The sequence below is a fragment of the Biomphalaria glabrata genome, chromosome 8 (genome assembly GCF_947242115.1).
Source record: "Biomphalaria glabrata chromosome 8, xgBioGlab47.1, whole genome shotgun sequence".
NCBI classification, from domain to species: domain Eukaryota; kingdom Metazoa; phylum Mollusca; class Gastropoda; family Planorbidae; genus Biomphalaria; species Biomphalaria glabrata.
In genome coordinates this window covers 23,394,995-23,419,545 of record NC_074718.1, presented here as the reverse complement: position 1 = coordinate 23,419,545, position 24,551 = coordinate 23,394,995, and the positions used below count along the sequence as shown (strand labels likewise).

The 24,551-nt window shown below is 38.2% G+C and overlaps 1 protein-coding gene across 3 annotated transcripts in view; it reads left to right on the top strand.

Annotated features, from left to right (window-relative positions):
* LOC106050871 (uncharacterized) overlaps positions 1 to 24,551 on the top strand; it is a 93,099-nt gene that overhangs the window by 49,289 nt on the left and 19,259 nt on the right. For 2 of the 3 annotated variants that reach the window (XM_056038919.1, XM_056038918.1), the window contains exons 15-19: positions 10,038 to 10,164; positions 12,615 to 12,713; positions 13,976 to 14,054; positions 16,416 to 16,539; positions 21,727 to 21,794. In XM_056038919.1, the coding sequence (XP_055894894.1) occupies positions 10,038 to 10,164; positions 12,615 to 12,713; positions 13,976 to 14,054; positions 16,416 to 16,539; positions 21,727 to 21,794 (497 nt within the window). The remainder of the gene's footprint in view (positions 1 to 10,037; positions 10,165 to 12,614; positions 12,714 to 13,975; positions 14,055 to 16,415; positions 16,540 to 21,726; positions 21,795 to 24,551) is intronic. The other variant, XM_056038920.1, reaches the window with a different exon arrangement.

Sequence of the window (24,551 nt, the reverse complement as noted above, 5' to 3'; positions counted from 1 at the left end):
TTAAGAACAAGGTGTGTGATGGGAGCTACAGGTGTCTCTTTAAGAACAAGGTGTGTGATAGGAGATACAGAAGTCTCTTTAAGAACAAGGTGTGTGATGGAAGCTACAGTTGTCTCTTTAAGAACAAGGTGTGTGATAGGAGATACAGTTGTTTCTTTAAGAACAAGGTGTGTGATAGGAGCTACAGTTGTTTCTTTAAGAACAAGGTGTGTGATAGGAGCTACAGTTGTCTCTTTAAGAACAAGGTGTGTGATAGGAGCTACAGTTGTCTCTTTAAGAACAAGGTGTGTGATAGGAGATACAGTTGTCTCTTTAAGAACAAGGTGTGTGATAGGAGATACAGTTGTTTCTTTAAGAACAAGGTGTGTGATAGGAGATACAGTTGTCTCTTTAGGAACAAGGTGTGTGATAGGAGCTACAGTTGTTTCTTTAAGAACAAGATGTGTGATAGGAGATACAGTTGTCTCTTTAAGAACAAGGTGTGTGATGGGAGCTACAGTTGTCTCTTTAAGAACAAGGTGTGTGATGGGAGATACAGTTGTCTCTTTAAGAACAAGATGTGTGATAGGAGATACAGTTGTCTCTTTAAGAACAAGGTGTGTGATGGGAGCTACAGTTGTCTCTTTAAGAACAAGGTGTGTGATAGGAGATACAGTTGTCTCTTTAAGAACAAGGTGTGTGATAGGAGATACAGTTGTTTCTTTAAGAACAAGGTGTGTGATAGGAGATACAGTTGTCTCTTTAGGAACAAGGTGTGTGATAGGAGCTACAGTTGTTTCTTTAAGAACAAGATGTGTGATAGGAGATACAGTTGTCTCTTTAAGAACAAGGTGTGTGATGGGAGCTACAGTTGTCTCTTTAAGAACAAGGTGTGTGATGGGAGCTACAGTTGTTTCTTTAAGAACAAGGTGTGTGATGGGAGATACAGTTGTTTCTTTAAAAACAAGGTGTGTGATGGGAGCTACAGTTGTTTCTTTAAGAACAAGGTGTGTGATGGGAGCTACAGAAGTCTCTTTAAGAACAAGGTGTGTGATGGGAGCTACAGTTGTCTCTTTAAGAACAAGGTGTGTGATGGGAGCTACAGTTGTTTCTTTAAGAACAAGGTGTGTGATGGGAGCTACAGTTGTCTCTTTAAGAACAAGGTGTGTGATGGGAGCTACAGTTGTCTCTTTAAGAACAATGTGTGTGATAGGAGATACAGTTGTCTCTTTAAGAACAAGGTGTGTGATGGGAGCTACAGTTGTCTCTTTAAGAACAAGGTGTGTGATAGGAGATACAGTTGTTTCAACTTTAAGAACAAGGTGTGTGATGGGAGCTACAGTTGTCTCTTTAAGAACAAGGTGTGTGATGGGAGCTACAGTTGTCTCTTTAAGAACAAGGTGTGTGATGGGAGCTACAGTTGTCTCTTTAAGAACAAGGTGTGTGATAGGAGATACAGTTGTTTCAACTTTAAGAACAAGGTGTGTGATGGGAGCTACAGTTGTTTCAACTTTAAGAACAAGGTGTGTGATGGGAGCTACAGGTGTCTCTTTAAGAACAAGGTGTGTGATAGGAGATACAGAAGTCTCTTTAAGAACAAGGTGTGTGATGGAAGCTACAAATGTCTCTTTAAGAACAAGGTGTGTGATAGGAGATACAGTTGTTTCTTTAAGAACAAGGTGTGTGATAGGAGCTACAGTTGTTTCTTTAAGAACAAGGTGTGTGATAGGAGCTACAGTTGTCTCTTTAAGAACAAGGTGTGTGATAGGAGCTACAGTTGTCTCTTTAAGAACAAGGTGTGTGATAGGAGATACAGTTGTCTCTTTAAGAACAAGGTGTGTGATAGGAGATACAGTTGTTTCTTTAAGAACAAGGTGTGTGATAGGAGATACAGTTGTCTCTTTAGGAACAAGGTGTGTGATAGGAGCTACAGTTGTTTCTTTAAGAACAAGATGTGTGATAGGAGATACAGTTGTCTCTTTAAGAACAAGGTGTGTGATGGGAGCTACAGTTGTCTCTTTAAGAACAAGGTGTGTGATGGGAGATACAGTTGTCTCTTTAAGAACAAGATGTGTGATAGGAGATACAGTTGTCTCTTTAAGAACAAGGTGTGTGATGGGAGCTACAGTTGTCTCTTTAAGAACAAGGTGTGTGATAGGAGATACAGTTGTCTCTTTAAGAACAAGGTGTGTGATAGGAGATACAGTTGTTTCTTTAAGAACAAGGTGTGTGATAGGAGATACAGTTGTCTCTTTAGGAACAAGGTGTGTGATAGGAGCTACAGTTGTTTCTTTAAGAACAAGATGTGTGATAGGAGATACAGTTGTCTCTTTAAGAACAAGGTGTGTGATGGGAGCTACAGTTGTCTCTTTAAGAACAAGGTGTGTGATGGGAGCTACAGTTGTTTCTTTAAGAACAAGGTGTGTGATGGGAGCTACAGTTGTTTCTTTAAAAACAAGGTGTGTGATGGGAGCTACAGTTGTTTCTTTAAGAACAAGGTGTGTGATGGGAGCTACAGAAGTCTCTTTAAGAACAAGGTGTGTGATGGGAGCTACAGTTGTCTCTTTAAGAACAAGGTGTGTGATGGGAGCTACAGTTGTTTCTTTAAGAACAAGGTGTGTGATGGGAGCTACAGTTGTCTCTTTAAGAACAAGGTGTGTGATGGGAGCTACAGTTGTCTCTTTAAGAACAATGTGTGTGATGGGAGCTACAGTTGTTTCTTTAAGAACAAGGTGTGTGATGGGAGCTACAGGTGTCTCTTTAAGAACAAGGTGTGTGATAGGAGCTACAGTGTTGTCTCTTTAAGAACAAGGTGTGTGATGGGAGCTACAGGTGTCTCTTTAAGAACAAGGTGTGTGATGGGAGATACAGTTGTCTCTTTAAGAACAAGGTGTGTGATGGGAGCTACAGTTGTCTCTTTAAGAACAAGGTGTGTGATGGGAGCTACAGAAGTCTCTTTAAGAACAAGGTGTGTGATGGGAGATACAGTTGTCTCTTTAAGAACAAGGTGTGTGATGGGAGCTACAGTGTTGTCTCTTTAAGAACAAGGTGTGTGATAGGAGCTACAGTTGTCTCTTTAAGAACAAGGTGTGTGATGGGAGCTACAGTTGTCTCTTTAAGAACAAGGTGTGTGATAGGAGCTACAGTTGTCTCTTTAAGAACAAGGTGTGTGATAGGAGATACAGTTGTCTCTTTAAGAACAAGGTGTGTGATAGGAGATACAGTTGTTTCTTTAAGAACAAGGTGTGTGATAGGAGATACAGTTGTCTCTTTAAGAACAAGGTGTGTGATGGGAGCTACAGTTGTCTCTTTAAGAACAAGGTGTGTGATGGGAGCTACAGTTGTCTCTTTAAGAACAAGGTGTGTGATGGGAGCTACAGTTGTCTCTTTAAGAACAAGGTGTGTGATAGGAGATACAGTTGTTTCAACTTTAAGAACAAGGTGTGTGATGGGAGCTACAGTTGTTTCAACTTTAAGAACAAGGTGTGTGATGGGAGCTACAGGTGTCTCTTTAAGAACAAGGTGTGTGATAGGAGATACAGAAGTCTCTTTAGGAACAAGGTGTGTGATGGAAGCTACAGTTGTCTCTTTAAGAACAAGGTGTGTGATAGGAGATACAGTTGTTTCTTTAAGAACAAGGTGTGTGATAGGAGCTACAGTTGTTTCTTTAAGAACAAGGTGTGTGATAGGAGCTACAGTTGTCTCTTTAAGAACAAGGTGTGTGATAGGAGCTACAGTTGTCTCTTTAAGAACAAGGTGTGTGATAGGAGATACAGAAGTCTCTTTAAGAACAAGGTGTGTGATAGGAGATACAGTTGTTTCTTTAAGAACAAGGTGTGTGATAGGAGATACAGTTGTCTCTTTAAGAACAAGGTGTGTGATGGGAGCTACAGTTGTCTCTTTAAGAACAAGGTGTGTGATGGGAGCTACAGAAGTCTCTTTAAGAACAAGGTGTGTGATGGGAGATACAGTTGTCTCTTTAAGAACAAGGTGTGTGATGGGAGCTACAGTTGTCTCTTTAAGAACAAGGTGTGTGATGGGAGCTACAGAAGTCTCTTTAAGAACAAGGTGTGTGATGGGAGATACAGTTGTCTCTTTAAGAACAAGGTGTGTGATGGGAGCTACAGTGTTGTCTCTTTAAGAACAAGGTGTGTGATAGGAGATACAGTTGTCTCTTTAAGAACAAGGTGTGTGATGGGAGCTACAGTTGTCTCTTTAAGAACAAGGTGTGTGATGGGAGCTACAGTTGTCTCTTTAAGAACAAGGTGTGTGATGGGAGCTACAGTTGTCTCTTTAAGAACAAGGTGTGTGATGGGAGCTACAGTTGTCTCTTTAAGAACAAGGTGTGTGATGGGAGCTACAGTTGTCTCTTTAAGAACAAGGTGTGTGATAGGAGATACAGTTGTTTCAACTTTAACAACAAGGTGTGTGATGGGAGCTACAGTTGTTTCAACTTTAAGAACAAGGTGTGTGATGGGAGCTACAGGTGTCTCTTTAAGAACAAGGTGTGTGATAGGAGATACAGAAGTCTCTTTAAGAACAAGGTGTGTGATAGGAGATACAGTTGTCTCTTTAAGAACAAGGTGTGTGATAGGAGCTACAGTTGTCTCTTTAAGAACAAGGTGTGTGATAGGAGCTACAGTTGTCTCTTTAAGAACAAGGTGTGTGATAGGAGATACAGTTGTCCCTTCACATTCACAGATACGACTTCAAAAGTTTTCAAAAGAACAAAATGAAATCAAAATTCTTTCGCGGATTTTTTTTTAAATACATTTTTTATTTTTTGAACACGAATTTTCCCACGCCCATATGCAGAGTATCTTTTGGGGGGGGGGAGGGGGGGAATGAGTACGTCATTGCCAAAGCCAAACTTCCTGGATGCTGATTGGCTGAAATAACACAGTATAGCACATTGACTGGTTCACTCGAGACCAATCGTTAAAGTAGGCCTCAAAACTGACCTAAGACGTCGCAGCCTGTGTAGACCAATAGCTCGTTGCCCCGTCACAGGTCGTGACGTCAGAAAGTTAGTACGTAAATGTTATTTATAGAATGAAAAATAGTTGTTTATGAGATAAACGTGTTAGGGGATGTCTTGTGATACTGTTCGTATCCAAAAATAGTGTATTCATACGAAATTAAATACCGCAGAAATGTTACTTTCCCGCGCGACCTCGGAACGTAACTCTCTAGTAAGTCATGAAAACACTATATTTCTTTAATAATTTTCATTTAAAAAATCAATTTTTCAAAAGTTGCACATTTTTGTTACAACAATATAAATGACCTATGACTTCTTCCTGTAGAAATAGCTATAGCCTTACAACTGGTTCAAACTTGATCACTACTCGTTTTTCTATTTAAATCCGATTGGATGTCGTTTATTTACGAAATAATCGATACTAATTGGTTGCTTCCGGCTTCATGTTTTTATTGATGTCAAGGTGAACTAATAAACAATGATAGCCTCTTGAACCAACAAGTCAGGATGTTGTCTTTACCGAAACCGAACGGTATTTGAAACCAAAATTGTCATGTTAAGAGCTTGCGTGGTAATCCTATAGTCTTTAGATACAAGGAAGGCTTCCAAAATAGCTATGGTCTGCGTGCTTTTTCAGTTCACGGACCAAACGTTTGGAACTAACTCCCCATTGATCTCAGACAGACAACATGCTACACCACTTTTAAGAAGAACATTAAGACCTATCTGTTTAAAACTTTTTTAGATTAACTGTCATTTTAGCTCTCGTGTTTTTGTTTGTAATGTTGTTACAGCGCCTTGAGCCTACATTTTGTTTGTTAACAGCGCTTTATAAATAAAATTATTATTATTATATAGAGAAACAAGCAGGGCCGGTCTTAGGCCACTACAACCTTTGCGGCTGCAGTGGGATCCGCACTTTCATAGGCCCCGCGCGAATTCTAGGTGTAAATTATTAAAATAAACCAAATTAACTTACTATTAAAGGGTTTCTGGAATTCTCCTGAAATTGTAAAATATACGAAGAAGTCATGAAAATCTTTTGAAAACTTATGCAAATCTCCTTAATAACAAACAAAATTGTCATTTCTGGGTGTCATTCAATGTGGAAAAATCCAATCCTACTACCCATTTTAAAAAAAACGGCATTGTCAGCTTTCATTTAATAAAAAATGTAATAATAAGGCAACTTTTAACCAAAACAAGAAGTTCAAATACTTAAATTACTTTAATAGTCACTGCCAGTCACTGGCATATAAATATAGATCTAAATCTATCTCGACCTCTTAAAGAAAACAAAAGCGATATTTTGCTAGTCGATAGTAAATCTAAAAGGCAGATTTGTTCAGCTTTTTGTTGAAAAACTACTATCTACTGTAGATGACTAAAATGATGAATAAAAATAGAACTCTTTTTATTGACTAATGTTTTAAAATCTATATTTTCACTAATTAGTAAATACGTCATTGTAATAGATTTATAGTTTTCGATGTATCATAAAAATTGTATAAGAGAGTTACTTTAAAATTAAATTATGCGGAGTAGCGGTTGTTCATTACGCATCTTAAAATAGACGTTTCATTTCCATATATGTGGTTTGAAAAGTTTCGGATCGCCATGTATTTTAACTCTAGTATTGTAGAGCATTTGGGGTGAGGTCTAAATGACAGTGGGTTCAAGTCGATGTTGACATTGCATATTTAGCAGATGTATTCTCTGTTTTAAATTGCGACAACTTATCGCTACAAGGAGAAGAAAACATGTATTGTTTCACGTTCAAAATAAAGTGAACGCTGCCATCGCAAAACTAAATTTATGTCAAAATGAAAGGGGTACACACATGTCAAAAGTTTGGGAAACAATGTACTAGTCCAACAACATGGTAAAGAGTTATGAAGGCCAATGTGACCTGACCACATACGTGTGGTAACAGCTCAAACAAGAACAGGCCGTCTTAGCCAAGTTCAACTGGCCGTCTTAGCCAAGTTCAACAGGCCGTCTTAGCCAAGTTCAACTGGCCGTCCTATCCCAGTTCAGAGTCAGTCATTGCCCAATAGGCGCATACTTTGGTTGATTCAGAGATAATAAGGATTCAAGATACGGCCAGTGTGGAAACGACGATCAGTAGACACAGGGCCGTTAGTAGAGATTGCGGGGCCCTATGCAAAACGGATTGCGCGGGGCCTAGTCTGGGTAGGGATAAGGATAATAAGAAATTAAAAAAATGTTGTTAGAAAATATTTTTTTTTTGCATTTTATTCGTATTTTACTAAGTTCAAAATCAAATTAACTTTACGAGCCATCTACAATAGAAGGTAGATTTCCAACATAAGGTCCATGAACATTCAGATCTGCCTTTTAGATTTACTATAAACGATCAAAATATCGCTTTTGATTTTTTTTAAGAGATCGAGATAGATTTATATTTGTATGACAGTGACTATTACAGTTAATTAAGTATTGGAACAGATTTATATTTGTATGACAGTGACTATTACAGTAAATTAAGTATTGGAACTAACCCTATTATTTTTATTAAATGAAAGCTGACAATGCCGTTTTTTTTTATCGCGAGTAAGATTGGCGTTTTCCATATTGAATGACACACCAGAATTCATGGGCGTAACCAGGGGGGAGGAGGGTTTGAACCCAGAAATGAAATCCCCCCCCCGCTGCGGGGAGGGGGGGGGGAGACGGGCTTTAGTGACTGTTTTTTTTTGCTTTGATTTTGTTTATTTTAGGTGAGATTTTAATACTAAACCATCACTTGCCCCAGCGCAGCCAAGAGGATTTTGAGTTTAAAACCCATACCAGGAGGTTTTGAGTTTAAAACCCCCTAACAGGGGGTTTTGAGTTTAAAAACGCCTACCGGGGGGTGAGTTTAAAACCCCCTACCAGGGGGTTTTGACTTTAAAACCCCCTGCCAGGGGTTTTTGTAGTTAAATCCCCCTCTTCTATAAAACAAAACAAAAAAATGCAAGCGACAATCCCCAAATTCCAATAGCACAGTTAAGGAAGATTTGGATTTTAAAACCCCCTCCAAAATTTACGATAAACCCCCTCTTCAATATAAAAAAAAGCAAATTATGCACTCAAAATGTTATGAGCGTTGCTAAATGGGTTTTGAGTTTAAATCCCCCTTCAGAAGGGTTTGATGCTAAAAAAATACCTCCATATAAAAAAAAAACAAATTACACACTAAAATTATTTTAGCGTAGCCAAGCCAATTGGGGGTTTTAAGTTTAAACTCCCCTCCAGTGGAGTTTGAAGCTAAAAAATACATCTTCAATTAAAAAAAAACAAATTACACACTCTACAATCTATGAGCGTAGAAAAGAGTTTTGAGTTTAAACCCCCCGCCAGCGGGTTGGAAGATAAAAAATACATCTTCAATGTTAAAAAAAAGCAAATTACGCACTCAAAATGCTATCAGCGTTGCCAAAAGGGGTTTTGAGTTTAAATCCCCCTTCAGAAGGGTTTGATGCTAAAAAAAAATACCTCAATATAAAAAAAAACAAATTACACACTAAAATTATTTTAGCGTAGCCAAGCCAATTGGGGGTTTTAAGTTTAAACTCCTTTCCTCCAGATGGTTTTGAGTTTAAAACCCCCTACAGAGCGTTTTGAGGTGGAAAACCTCTATCTTCAATATTACTCTAAAGCAAACTAGTTACCAAATTCTATGATCGTAGCTAAATGGGGTTTTGAATTTAAAAAAACAACAACAAAGTCCTTAGATTTTTAGTTTAAAACCTCTAACAGATGATTTTGACGATAAAACTTCCCTTTTCGATATAAAATCTAAAGCAAACTACAGTCACCTAATTCCAAGAGCGTATTCAAGAGAAGTTACACATTTCTACCAGTGGCGGGGCTCCATTAATAAAGTGCAGTGAATAGTCATCTGCCGAAATTGAAAAACACTAAATGTGGCTCAACAAAGATGGCTAAGACAGATTTTAGGAGTCAATTACAGAGATCGGGTCTAAATCAAGGAAATCCCATGCCGAACTGGGAGTCGACCCCTTAGTAAGATTGTGACAGAGCGTCGCATGAGGTTTGGGGGACATGTTCTCCGACAAATTGAATTACGCATAATAAGAGTTGCGATGACATCCTAGTACACACATTCATGGAGGTCTTCAGAGCAGGTGGGAAGAGGCTTCAGAAATTACCAGTGACAGATTTTTGTGGAAACAGCTTGACGGCAAATGCGCCGCCGAACGATGCTGGAGGGTCTAAGTCAGTAAGAATAGCACATTAGGTTTTTGAAATCAGACTTTTTAATAGCAGAAAAATGCACTGTAGATACCTTAGATACCTTAGAATATGCATTTTGTTAGCTTTCAATACTAGAAATAGTGCTTGGCGGCGGGGCTCCTAGCGCTCCCCCAAACCCCCTTGGTAGCAATGGCTGTAAGTCAACAATTTTTCCACTAACTACAGGAAGAACAATACACGGGCACAATAAACGTGTTCCGAAAGAATGAAGGGTCAGAAAGTAATAAAGATTATGTACACACACATACATACATACAAATATTTTTTTCGCGGGTGGGGGGAGCGGGGTGGTGAGAAAAAGATCCCCCCCCAACCCCCCCCCCCCGAAAAAAAATCCTGGCTACGCCCATGCCCAAAACATGTTTTGATATTTTAATAATTTCAGGAGATTTTAATGACTTTTTTCGTATACTTTGCAATTTCAGATTTCCAGGAGTTCCTGGAAAATCAGGAGTCCGCGAAAACCTTGTTATAAGTTAAAATGGTTTAATTTAATAATTTACTACTAGGGTTAGCTCGGGGCCTATGAAAGTGTGGGGCCCACTGCGGCCGCATAGGTTGCAGTGCCCCAAGAACGGGGATGTCTTAGCCATTCGATCGTCACGAAAAGTAGATCAGATAGAGCAAAGACGGTTGTCCTCAGAAACAGACGCCCTTGACATTATCTGACCTAAGCACCAATAGACCTTAAATGAGAATTTGATGCTACACATTAAATCGTCTGTTTTTTTGTTGTTGTTGTTTTTGTTAGTGTTTTTACACCGATATGCTTCATATAAAATTATAAATTTTTCAGAAACTCGTGCTACAGATGCTGGAACGGACAATAAGCTCCGCCCAAAGATTAGTTCAAAATGTCTTGTTGAAAAATTTAACATCAGATGCTTTGGATTCAATCAACTCTTTAAAATTTGAAAACCTAGGCAAGTATTTCGATTTATAACATGGATAAGTATTAAGATTTATTCTCTAGGCAAGTATTTAGATTTATTCCCTAGGCAAGTGTTTAGATTTATTCTCTAAGCAAGTATTTAGATTTATTCTCTAGGCAAGTATTTAGATTTATTCCCTAGGCAAGTGTTTAGATTTATTCTCTAAGCAAGTATTTAGATTTATTCTCTAGGCAAGTGTTTAGATTTATTCTCTAGGCAAGTGTTTAGATTTATTCTCTAGGCAAGTGTTTAGATTTATTCTCTAGGCAAGTATTTAGATTTATTCCCTAGGCAAGTGTTTAGATTTATTCTCTAGGCAAGTGTTTAGATTTATTTCCTAGGCAAGTGTTTAGATTTATTCCCTAGGCAAGTGTTTAGATTTATTCCCTAGGCAAGTGTTTAGATTTATTCCCTAGGCAAGTGTTTAGATTTATTCCCCAGGCAAGTATTTAGATTTATTCCCTAGGCAAGTGTTTAGATTTATTCCCTAGGCAAGTGTTTAGATTTATTCCCTAGGCAAGCATTTAGATTTATTCCCGAGACAAATATGTAGGCTAATACCTTGCTAATAATTTACATTTGAAATCCATTGACTAGTATGTGTATACGTTGTATGAGCGCACACTACATTATACACCAACGCGTCAATGAACCAATGAGACACTTTTGTTAAAACAAAGTTTGAAGCAGAAATCAAAAGAATCTTTTTTTTTCTGTTCGATTACTTCTTTTTTGACTTTGTTTGCATTGGACTACGTCCTTGTGCAGCTAGACGAATCGCCCATTAGAGCATGCACGTGACTTAGTTTTTCTTACTTATAACAATAATAATTTTAACAAGGTTACAAAGACAGTTTTTGTGGAAACCCAGCCACAGCATCTCCATATATCCATTTATAAGTAAAGTAAAGTTCCCCTTCAGACCTTCTGGTCTGTATATAAAGGTCATCTGTCTCTGTGGCCTACGGTTAACAAGGGTGTCATGTGGTCAGCACAACGACCAACCTTTACTTTTCCCTAATTAATGTCAGGCACCCATTAGAGCTGGGTGGACTCAGAGGCGCCCGAAGATCCCGAAATTAAAAATCCCAGTCTTCACCAGGATTCGAACCCCGGTCCCCGGTTCGGAAGCCAAGCGCCTTACCGCTCAGCCACCGCGACTCCATGCTGAGAAAGTGTTACTTCTTTATAACAAAACAACAAACATATACTTGTGTCGTGATCTGATTACTCAGCAGTCTTAGTAGCACTACGGCACAACAAGTTTGATAAATGCAAAGTAATTTAATAGCAGCACAGAGAACATTCTAATAATATCAAATCACCCTAGGACTTGACAACATTTTATCTTTAATTATTACATATATTAATATCTAAGATTTTTAAATTACAAACAAATTACACATCAACTGATCGTCCTTTCCTTAGTAAACATTAAACAGCTATTAATGGAAACTTTTTAACATTATATAAGTACAAGATGTTCCTCTGTTTTCCCATTTATACGTCAATGATAGTAATGACTTCCCTGTCAATTTTTTTAAGCTAAAGTCCGGCTGCCAAAATATTCCAAATTTGAAAGCTTGGTAAATGTTCTTCACTCTTCTTGAGAGTTTCTAATTGTGGATATGCCCACTGGTTATCAAACAAGAAAATCTTGCTATTGATTTTTTCCACATTAAGAAAAGGTTTATTCAAGCATCCTTATGCTTTATGATCTTGCTTTTGTCATGTTTTAAAGTTGATACTTTTTGTTTTGGAAAAGGGCATTTCTTTCCACTCGGGTGTCACCCCCTATCGGGTGTCACCCGGTGCGGACCGCACCCCTCGCACCCCCCCCCTAGTGACGCCACTGGGCGAATCTATGAATGAAGCTTGAGTTATTAATGAAGAAGTCCATGACTTTTTTTTAAAAAAGTTACCTCCCCTGAAGTATTTCATTGAAAAGTGGTGTAATTTTTTGAAAAATCTGCTTGCATATATAATTTTAAAAATTAGATGGTTCACTTTCGGAAGAGAAAATAGTAGCCGTTGCATCAGAACTTTGAATGATCTAAAATATCATGATGTCTGCTTTTCATTTTCTCTTTTAGTTTCTGAGATCTAAAAAGGACGGACAGACAGACAGACAAGCCACACAAAACTAATAGCGTCATTTCCCTTTTCGGGGGACGCTAAAAAAAGGCCCCATAATGTCATTGACCCGCCAATTCTGGTATATATTGTTTATTTTGCCATGGACCATTCCGTTTTTATTTAAGCTGCATAAGAAAAGAAAAAGGGGTAACTAACCATAATAAACAGTAGATAGATAGATAGATAGATAGATAGATAGTAGATAGATAGATAGATAGATAGATAGATAGATAGATAGATAGATAGATAGATAGATAGATAGATAGATAGATAAATAGATAGATTAAACCTACTTTTTTCCTCAGAATTACAGATTCAAGAGTGGACTACAGCCAAAGAGATTATCTTCGACGGAGTGAACGTCTATATACCCCCTAAACAAGCTGAGTTATTCTTTAAACAAGGTACGTCCCACATTCCCGATTCTAAATGTCAAACGTTTTATGTTTTTTTTTAATGTTTTTAGTGGCCCTTGTAAAAAGGGGGGGGGGGGGAACCGCTGTTAGGTTTGTGCAAAATGTCCTTCTGACTATCATACAATAGAGTGACGGCCGCGGCCACATAATACCAAATTAGTTCCATCAAAAATTAAATTAGCAGATTTTTTTCCCTTTGTGCCAAAATCACCATCCGCTAACTTTTGTGCGTTTTATCTGTTCGTCTGTCAGAATAAAGACTAAAATTTATTAAAATCGGGTTTAACCTTTAATTTTCATTCCAAAATATCTCTAATAAGTTATTCTGGATGATTTTGTGAAAAACCAATCAATTCCAATGACTGTTTGGTATTGCGCCTTCTAGCGTATATTACTTTAAATTCTCTTGATGATACGTTGCAAATACTCATGATTAAAAATATGTTGTACCAGGTTTTATAAATAAATAACATTTCAAAGCTAAATGAAAATCTGTATACTGACTTATGTTTTATTACCTATAATCAAATTGTTCCGGATTTTCATCTTAAATCAAATTGATGTCAAATGACTTATTTTACAGAAATATCAAAAAATTGTTGAAAATCACATTTTAGACTTATTTTACATTCAAATTTCTTTTACATCACAAAAGACTTTTTATCGGTAAAAAAATGTTCCGAATTTTGTTTTGAAAAAGAAATTAACCTATACTACTTACATGTTCATACCAATCGTCGCCAAAATTTAATTATTCCGAATCGAATTTTTTATGAAACTCTAATAACGCCAAAGATAACTTTTTGAAATCATTCTTCTACTTTGTATGCTACAGAACGAGACTTTGAATACTTTGTGTGTATTTCAATCAATCTTTCAAAATGATTATTATGTTAGAGACTAATATTGTTAGGACAATTTATATATATATATATTCCTTGTAAAACCTAGGATCCTAGTTTAAATCCTTGTTGATCTCGGAATGTGCACTAGGGATAGGAAGATTTTATTTGATTTGATAAAGTTGGGAAAAAGTAAAGGAAGTGTTAAGCCTGTGGACAAATGAAACAAGCAAAAAAAATTGGGGGGCTGTTGCTTTCAAAGGATATAAAAAGTTATTGTGTAATATTTATTTAACATTTAGATAAACTCGATATTAACTCAATAACGTAATCTTGCATATTGTAATGTCTATATATATATATATATAACATCTATCGTATCTTCTGTTATCACTTGAAACTGCCTAGATTTTGAAAAACGATTGACTTTCATCAAGTATTATCATATATCGGACATCATGCAAATGTGGACGGGCCCACAAATCATGTGAGTAGACTTAACACTATAAGATAAAAATTATTTAGAGATCCGTTTACTGGTAATATCTTAAGGGCAGTTTATTCTATAAATTTGATTGTCTGGAATAGGGGTCAGCGCTACCGCAACGATTGTCAGGGGCGATTATCGTTTTAGTCCTGCTGTAATCCTTTTGTGCTGATTTTGGACAGCACCGGAAACTGAAATGGTTAAATCTTTCAGCTCTTTAGAAAGACAAGCCAAAGGGAAAATCACAATCCTAAGGTAGTAAGGTACGGGCTAAGCCTAAGGAACTGTCTGGTCTCATATCTCATCCCTAAGGATAAACAATTCTTGTGGCCATCTTCGAACGTGGGGATGTGACATTCATTTCAAAGTCAGTCAAATTACTTTATAAACAAGGTTACCAAGAAAGTTTGTGTGGAAACACAAACTCAAAATCGGCCCCCGAAGTGGTCCGCTCAGGTATATAAAAGGCAGGTTTGAATATTTTCGGAAAGAATATCATAAAGTATGAAGTACAAACTATCAACAACTACAACCCTTCGTCGATACAAAAAGTAGAGATGTGTTACCGATACTGTTGTGTTGTTAGTTCGACTAACGACTTGATACTATTATTACATTTATAATATTCATAAGTATTCGATAAACTGATAAAGATAGAGTCACTTACAAAAACCGCGTTACGAATGAAGAGATTAGAAACAGGATTAATACAGCCATTGGATCCCCACGATGACCAGCTAACCACTGTCAAAAAACGTAAACTCCAAACTCCAACTCTATGGCCACATCACAAGGTCCTCAGGGTTTGGAAAGACCTTCTTTCAGGGAACAGTACCAGGAAGAAGATGAAGAGGAAGACAGAGAAAGCGATGGGAAGACAGTGAATGAAATTTTATCAAATGCAAAGGACAGAGAAATGAAGAAAGATGGTAGACAGATCTTGTGTGGTGCTCCAATGGTCCAACAGACTAAGGGATAGGTGAAGGTGAAGTTAAATGTGAGCCTCTGATGTTATTGAATGATAATGTAATATATCTAATTGTTTTGTACAGGTGAAATCTCGAGATCAAAGCTTCAAGAAAGAAAACGTTTCTCTCTAAAAAAAAATTTAAAAAAACTTCTCTATATTAAATTGTTATCTAGATGCATAATATAAAACACTACTTATTAATTGTTGTTTTAAATTATATTCCATTTATATACATACTAAAAAGACATTTTCTATTGAGAAAAAAATAAATATTATTTTTAATTTATTAGCTAGTATGACAGAAATTATAATAATAATAATATGGCTTGTCTCCGAATACAAAGATTAGTGAGGAATGCAGTATTTCCCGTGGCTGCGCAGCCTCAGCTGTCACCTACATATTTTGCCACTTCCATGGCAAGCATAACCATTGTCCGCAGGTGGTCGATTTAGATTTTCTTTTCGCCGTCTGTGTCTGTCCTCGGCAGCGGAATATCTTTTGGTCCAAAATGTGTATCCCGCGGCCTTTGTGAGTGACCTTTAGCTGTCTCGTTCTGAGGCTGCATGTAACCAGGTGCTCTCTTCTATGTCATCTAAGGCAAGTTGACGCCTAAGCTAAGGGTTTCCGTGGGGCGCCTCTGTTACGCCGACCACCTTTTATCTCACAAAAAAAACTGCCTTTGGCATACGTTCATCGTCTATACGGGATACGTTGCCTGCCCAGCGAAGCTGTCGGACCACAAGAGGTACCTCTATACTGTCCATACCTGCGTTCGCCCATGATGGAGCGCAAGCATCTTTGATGAATGCGCTAAAGTAGTCTTAGTTGCTTACTATATAGTATCCATGTCCCAGATCCATATAGAAGGGTAGAGAGAATCACTGCCTGGTAGACATTGATTTTCGTAGGCAGAATGAGTGATATATGATAGAAATTACTCAATTTAGTAATACCATTTTTTTTTAATTCATGAAAAATCTTAAACCTTTTGCATAAATATGTAAAAATTATGGTAAAGAGCTATCTCCCTTACTAAATAGTCTCCTGTGTTTCTTACTTTTAATAGCGGATAGTTGAAACAATGGTGTATTTGTATGAAACAAAAACTGCTTGCATAGTTGATTTAAAAATTAAATTTTTCGCTTTCAGAAAAGCAAAAAGTAATCGTTGCTTTAAAACTTTAAAAGGTCTAAAATATCATGAAGATGGATTTTCAAAATGGAATATTTCAATATCTTTTCTAGTTTACGAGATCTAAACGGGACTGGCGGACAGACAGACCACAAAAACTAATAGCAGCTATTCCCTCTTTTGGGGGACACTAAAAAAAAGCGGCTTCATATTTGATGGTTGAGCCATTACTTTTTTTTTAATTGTTTTGTATAAACAGCCAAACAAGTGAAACAGCTCAGCTGATTAGTCCGCTACTATCTATGAGACTCGTGGACCCAAATGAGTTTGACGACGATAACAGCAGCATTAAAGAACCAGTGGAAGTCACATTCACATTTCCGGTAATATGACCTTCCCCTTTGAACTTGATCAACCAATCAGAGATCGGTTTATCGCTCTTCTTTCACCCTCCCTCCCCCAAACGATATATGTTTCGTAACGAGAGACAGCGAATATATTGATCAGTGGATTTGTTAGCTTGGTACCGAACTAGACCTTTCAGTTTAGGATCACTCAACTTGAACTCTTTGATGTAAGAATTAATTTATTATTTTTAATGCATCGGGCCGAGTGGTTATGCTCCTGACAAAGTCTAGGATTTTTATTCGGGATTTTTGAGTTCACCCCTAACCTGACATATTTCGAAGAAGCAAAGGCGGATTCGTCGCTGTCCTGGACACAATATACCCTCCCTTTTCGTCGGTCATAGAAAGAGATGAGCTTGACATGATCTCCAAGTTCTATAGTGTTTCATGATTTGTCTGCTTTCCCACCGTGAGCGATACCTTACAGACTAAAGTATTCACAAGGTCTAATGAAATTATGGCCTGCTTTTATTTAAAGAAATATTTACAAAGTTTTATTACTAAAACAAATTGATGTAGTAAAAAGAGTGTATGGATAGAGTTTTGGAAAAGAAAAGATTTAGTTCAAGAAGAAAACGAGCTCTATTTAAGAAAGGACAGAAATCTATTAAAAGAATGAAATAATTTAGTTCGAGTATTGTAGGCTGACTCTAAAGTCAAAGACTACTGTGTAGATTGAAATAGTGGTACATTGTGAGCAATAGCCTTTCGTACTTTGCCTATAAACGCCCAGCCTTCTATAGAATACCTGCACTTCACACTTTGCCGGTATTATATATATTCATGGGCGTAGCCAGGATTTTTTTTCGGGGAGGGTTTAGGGGGGGGGACATATATATGTGTGTGTACATAATTAATCTTTATTAAATTCTGACCCTTTCGGAAGACGTTTATTGTTTATTGTAGACTCCCCGCCCTTGCTAGCAAGGGGATCTGGGGGAGTTCGCAGCGCTCCCCCAGCGCGGGGCTTCGCCCCGCGCCGAGCACTATTTCTGGTATTGAAAGCCAACAAAATGCATATTCTGAGGTATCTACAGTGCATTATCTTGCTATTAAAAAGTTTTATTTCAAAAACCTAATGTGCTATTCTTACTGACTTAGACCCTCTCGCGCCATTCAGCGCATTTTCCGGCAAGCTGTTTCCGCAACTCTTATTTTGCGTAATTCCTTTTGTGTGAGAACATGTCACGCAAAAACTCATGCGACGCTCTGTCACAACCTTACTAAGGATTCGACTCCCAGTTCGGCATATGATTTCTTTGATTTAGACCCGATCTCTATGACTGACTCCTAAAATCTGTCTTAGCCATCTTTGTTGAGACATTTAATGATTTTCAATTTCTGCAGAAGACTATTCACACTTTATTAATGGAGCCCAAGCCACTGGTAGAAATTCGTAACCTTTCTTGACTACGCTCTTGGAATTACATGCCTCACTCATGCCTATATTTCGCTTTAGATTTTATATCGAAAAGGAAAGTTTTTTCGTCAAATCATCTGTTGAGGGGTTTTAAACTAAGAAGTTTTTTTGTTTTGTTTTTAATTCAAAACCCCATTTAGCTACGATCTTAGAATTTGGTGACTGTAGTTTGCTTTAAAATAATATATAGAGAGGTTTTCAACTCTAAACGCTCTGTATGGGAATTTTAAACTCAAAACCATCTGGAGGGGTTTTAAACTTTAAAGAAAAAGCCATCTGGAGGAGGGGGATTCAAACTCAAAACCCCTTTGGCTCATAGATTTTATAGTGTGTAATTTGCTTTTTTTTTATATTGAAGAGGTACTTTTTAGCTTCAAACCCCAACTGGAGGGGGGGGGTTTAAACTCAAAACCCCTTTGGCTACGCTCATAGAATTTTGAGTGTGTAATTTGCTTTTTTTATATTGAAGATGGGGTTTAGCGTAAATTTTGGATGGGGTTTTAAAATCAAAATCTTCCTCAACTGTGTTGTTGGAATTTGCGGATTGTTGTTTGCATTTTTTTTTGTTTTGTTTTAGAGAGGGGGATTTAACTGCAAAAACCTCTGGTAGGGGGTTTAAAATTCAAAACCCTCTGTAGGGGGGGGGGGGTTTAAACTCAAAGCCCCCTACAGAGGGTTTTGTATCTCAAAACCCCCTGATAGGGTTTTTTTTAAATCTCAAAACCTCCTGGTAGGGGGATTTAAACTCAAAACACCCTGGTAGAGTGTTTTTAACTCAAAACTGCCTCGTCTGTGCTGTGGTAAGTGATGATTTAGTATTAAAATCTCAACTTAAATAAACAAAATGGAAGCAAAAATCAGTCACTTAATTCCGTTCCCCCCCCCCCAGGGGGGGATTTCATTTCGGGGGGGGGGGTTTGAACCCCAAGAACCTCCCTGGCTACGCCCATGTATATATTTATATAGAAATACTTAGCAAAATTTTTTAAATCCCTTTCTTTAAAAAAAAATGCTCAACTAGGGGAAGTACTCCGCATGTACAACTAAATAACTCAGGAATTTAGAGGTTATTGCCTTTATTTGATATCAAACAAAAAGAATGAATTACCAATAATTAATTGACCAGTTGTTGTTTTTTTTCTATTGATTCTTTTTTGTTGGTAAACTAATGAAAGTTTCGACTTGATCCAGGGATGGGTGTGGGTGACATGACCTGTATACACTTTGTCACCAAGACAGTCCAGGGATGGGTCTGGGTGACATGACCAGTATACACTTTGTCACCAAGACAGTCCAGGGATGGGTCTGGGTGACATGACCAGTATACACTTTGTCACCAAGACAGTCCAGGGATGGGTCTGGGTGACATTACCTGTATACACTTTGTCACCAAGACAGTCCAGGGATGGGTGTGGGTGACATGACCTGTATACACTTTGTCACCAAGACAGTCCAGGGATTGGTCTGGGTGACATGACCTGTATACACTTTGTCACCAAGACAGTCCAGGGATGGGCCTGGGTGACATGACCTGTATACACTTTGTCACCAAGACAGTCCAGGGATGGGTCTGGGTGACCTGACCTGTATACACTTTGTCACCAAGACAGTCCAGGGATGGGTCTGGGTGACATGACCTGTATACACTTTGTCACCAAGACAGTCCAGGGATGGGTCTGGGTGACATGAACTGTATACACTTTGTCACCAAGACAGTCCAGGGATGGGTCTGGGTGACATGACCTGTATACACTTTGTCACCAAGACAGTCCAGGGATGGGTCTGGGTGACATGACCTGTATACACTTTGTCACCAAGACAGTCCAGGGATGGGTCTGGGTGACATGACCTGTATACACTTTGTCACCAAGACAGTCCAGGGATGGGTCTGGGTGACATGACCTGTATACACTTTGTCACCAAGACAGTCCAGGGATGGGTGTGGGTGACATGACCTGTATACACTTTGTCACCAAGACAGTCCAGGGATGGGTGTGGGTGACCTGTATACACTTTGTCACCAAGACAGTCCAGGGATGGGTGTGGGTGACATTACCTGTATACACTTTGTCACCAAGACAGTCCAGGGATGGGTCTGGGTGACATTACCTGTATACACTTTGTCACCAAGACAGTCCAGGGATGGGTCTGGGTGACATGACCTGTATACACTTTGTCACCAAGACAGTCCAGGGATGGGTCTGGGTGACATGACCTGTATACACTTTGTCACCAAGACAGTCCAGGGATGGGTCTGGGTGACATGACCTGTATACACTTTGTCACCAAGACAGTCCAGGGATGGGTGTGGGTGACATGACCTGTATACACTTTGTCACCAAGACAGTCCAGGGATGGGTGTGGGTGACCTGTATACACTTTGTCACCAAGACAGTCCAGGGATGGGTGTGGGTGACATTACCTGTATACACTTTGTCACCAAGACAGTCCAGGGATGGGTCTGGGTGACATTACCTGTATACACTTTGTCACCAAGACAGTCCAGGGATGGGTGTGGGTGACATTACCTGTATACACTTTGTCACCAAGACAGTCCAGGGATGGGTGTCGGTGACATTACCTGTATACACTTTGTCACCAAGACAGTCCAGGGATGGGTGTGGGTGACATGACCTGTATACACTTTGTCACCAAGACAGTCCAGGGATGGGTGTGGGTGACATTACCTGTATACACTTTGTCACCAAGACAGTCCAGGGATGGGTGTGGGTGACATTACCTGTATACACTTTGTCACCAAGACAGTCCAGGGATGGGTGTGGGTGACATTACCTGTATAAACTTTGTCACCAAGACAGAGTGATTTCTAAAAGGTGAAGGCCCGAATTCGCCATGTATTTCGAATATTATCTCCCTTGTTAAAACTAAAATGATATAGGCCTAACAGTAAGAATCAACAAGCAGTATGTCAAGATGCATATACATTAACTTTTGAAATGTTTCCTTTCATTTGTATCTTTGTTTTCTCTTATAGAATACAGAGACGTTTCCTTCCCAATTGATTATTATTTACCATCGCTAATCCATGTGTTACTCTATTTGTGCATTGTAATGAAAGACTTTAAGTCGTTGACAATCTAGCGGTATCCGGCAAACTGACAACCCGTTCCATGCTCTAAGGACATTCGGCAAACTGACAACCCGTTCCATGCTCTAAGGACATTCGGCAAACTGACAACCCGTTCCATGCTCTAAGGACATTCGGCAAACTGACAACCCGTTCCATGCTCTAAGGACATTCGGCAAACTGACAACCCGTTCCATGCTCTAAGGACATTCGGCAAACTGACAACCCGTTCCATGCTCTAAGGACATTCGGCAAACTGACAACCCGTTCCATGCTCTAAGGACATTCGGCAAACTGACAACCCGTTCCATGCTCTAAGGACATTCGGCGAATTGACAGTGGCGTAGCTAGGGTGGGGGAGGGGGGAGAATTGGAAATCCCCCGTGCCCCCACTTTAGGGGTCCCCCAAACGAGTGTTAGAAATTTTGTTTACATTAAATATTAAATACTAAACAAAATGCAGGGGTCCCCAAAGAGGTCAAGCCCCCCTGGCCCCCAAACGATGTCAAATCCCTAGTACACTACTGCTGACAACCCATTCCATGCTTTAATGATATAAATTTACATGTCAAATATTTGTAGATTTGATCTCATTAGAACTCAACTTAGTTGTTACCTTTTTTGTACAAACTGTGAAATGTTGATCTTACTTAAGGAAAAATCCAATGTTACACTCTCTTCTGACTTGACGTTACGGTGTGGTGAGCTGAATCTATACTCCGAGTAAGTCCTTGTTATATTTACATGTACACATGTTTTATTTCGTTGTTGTTGGTTTTGTTTTGTTTTGACATAAAACTATATTCAGATCTTTTGGTGCTCTTTTTTTTTTGTAGCTAAACAAGCAGGATATTAGAGTGATAGAGAGCTTTGAAATGTCTGAATAGAGCTTTGGACTGTCTGAATAGAGCTTTGAAATGTCTGAATAGAGCTTTGGACTGTCTGAATAGAGCTTTGGACTGTCTGAATAGAGCTTTGAAATGTCTGAATAGAGCTTTGAAATGTCTGAATAGAGCTTTGAAATGTCTGAATAGAGCTTTGGACTGTCTGAATAGAGCTTTGGACTGTCTGAATAGAGCTTTGAAATGTCTGAATAGAACTTTGAAATGTCTGAATAGAGCTTTGGACTGTCTGAATAGAGCTTTGAAATGTCTGAATAGAACTTTGAAATGTCTGAATAGAGCTTTGAAATGTCTGAATAGAGCTTTGAAATGTCTGAATAGAGCTTTGAAATGTCTGAATAGAGCTTTGAAATGTCTGAATAGAGCTTTGGACTGTCTGAATAGAGCTTTGAAATGTCTGAATAGAACTTTGAAATGTCTGAATAGAGCTTTGAAATGTCTGAATAGAGCTTTGAAATGTCTGAATAGAGCTTTGAAATGTCTGAATAGAGCTTTGAAATGTCTGAATAGAGCTTTGAAATGTCTGAATAGAACTTTGAAATGTCTGAATAGAGCTTTGAAATGTCTGAATAGAGCTTTGAAATGTCTGAATAGAACTTTGAAATGTCTGAATAGAGCTTTGAAATGTCTGAATAGAGCTTTGAAATGTCTGAATAGAGCTTTGGACTGTCTGAATAGAGCTTTGAAATGTCTGAATAGAACTTTGAAATGTCTGAATAGAGCTTTGAAATGTCTGAATAGAGCTTTGAAATGTCTGAATAGAGCTTTGGACTGTCTGAATAGAGCTTTGAAATGTCTGAATAGAACTTTGAAATGTCTGAATAGAGCTTTGAAATGTCTGAATAGAGCTTTGGACTGTCTGAATAGAGCTTTGAAATACCGTGATATAGAGCTTTGAAATATCTGAATAGAGCTATGAAATGTCTGGATAGAGCTTGGAAATACCGTGATATAGAGCTTTGAAATACCGCGATAGAAAGCTATGAAATGTCTGTGAAATAGAACATGGCCATACCAGATCCTTGAAATGTCGGTACGAAATGTCAGGAAAATAGAGCTATAAAAAAGCAAAGCTTATTTACAAAAGAGAAAGAACCGCAGGCTCTTTAACACAATTGTTAAGCCAATATTACTTTATGGAGCAGCAGGGACCCGGAGAACGACCATCACCACCATGGAAAAAATCCAGGTCTTCAACAATACCTAGCTGAGGAAGATTCTTATGATCCGCTGGCCAGACAAGATCTCGAATGAGGAACTGTGGCAAAGAACAAAGCAGCAGCCCAGTAGATATCCTTCAGAGAGGCTGGAGATGGATAAGTCACACCCTTCGCCAGCCTGCATCCAACATAACAAAGCAAGCCCTAACCTGGTAACCACAAGAAAAAAGAAAGAGGGGACGGCCCCGAAATACATTGCGCCGCGATCTGGAAACAGATGCAAGACGCGGGGACAATTGGAGAGACTCGCCCAAAACCAAGACGCCCGAAGGAAGCTGGCTGGTGGCCTATGCCCAAGAAGGAACCACAGGCAGACATGAGATGAGATAGTTTCTTTTTTTTTAATTCGCTATAAGGTGTCAAGGGGACTAATTCAATTTCTACCACCTTATCAGTCAAGTACAAGTACAATTTCTTTCCATTGTTAGAGATAACAAACAAAATAATTAATCACCAATAGTTAATTAACTACTTGGTTAATTTTTTTAAAATTGATTTTGTGTTGTCAGGTAAAAGAATTAATTGTGTCAAAAATTCAGCTTGATCCGAGATTTGAGTGTGATAGAAATTACGTGTGCAAACATTCTACCAAACAGACAGAATGAGATGATATAAGCTTTGTAAAAATACAGAACTATTTCAACTCAAAGTAGATTATCCATGCATCGTCGTTGCAATCATTCAGCACAAACCTACTTTGTTTACTGTCTATTTAAATTGGAAATTATAATAGAAAAACTACCATTTATATAGTTTACTTTCTACAAAATGAGATTTAAAAATAAAACAGATAAAAAGTCGTTTAGGGTTAAAATGTGGGCAGTTAAATCTGACAATGTGCCAGTAGAAGAACTAAGGAGAAATTAATAGTTTTAAATAACGTCGAAATGCATGGTTTTGTAGAAATGAATACATCGCAAACGCTAAGATAGTATAAATAATGGACGAAATGTTTTGAGATTAAATATTTATATGTCCTTGACATGAGTTGTAAAATATTCGAGAAATAGATTTTTTTTTATTTCAGGAAATCAGAGTTTGAAAAAGTCAGGGCAATAGAGTTTTGAAATGACTGGAAAAGATATCTTCAAATTAAAAATTGAAATGAAATTTCAGGGAAATGGATCTTTGAAATATCTGAATAGAGATTCGAAATGTCAGGGAATTAGACCTTTTCAATATCTGGATAGAGATTCGAAATGTCAGGGAATTAGACCTTTTCAATATCTGAATAGAGATTCGAAATGTCAGGGAATTAGACCTTTTCAATATCTGGATAGAGATTCGAAATGTCAGGGAATTAGACCTTTTCAATATCTGGATAGAGATTCGAAATGTCAGGGAATTAGACCTTTTCA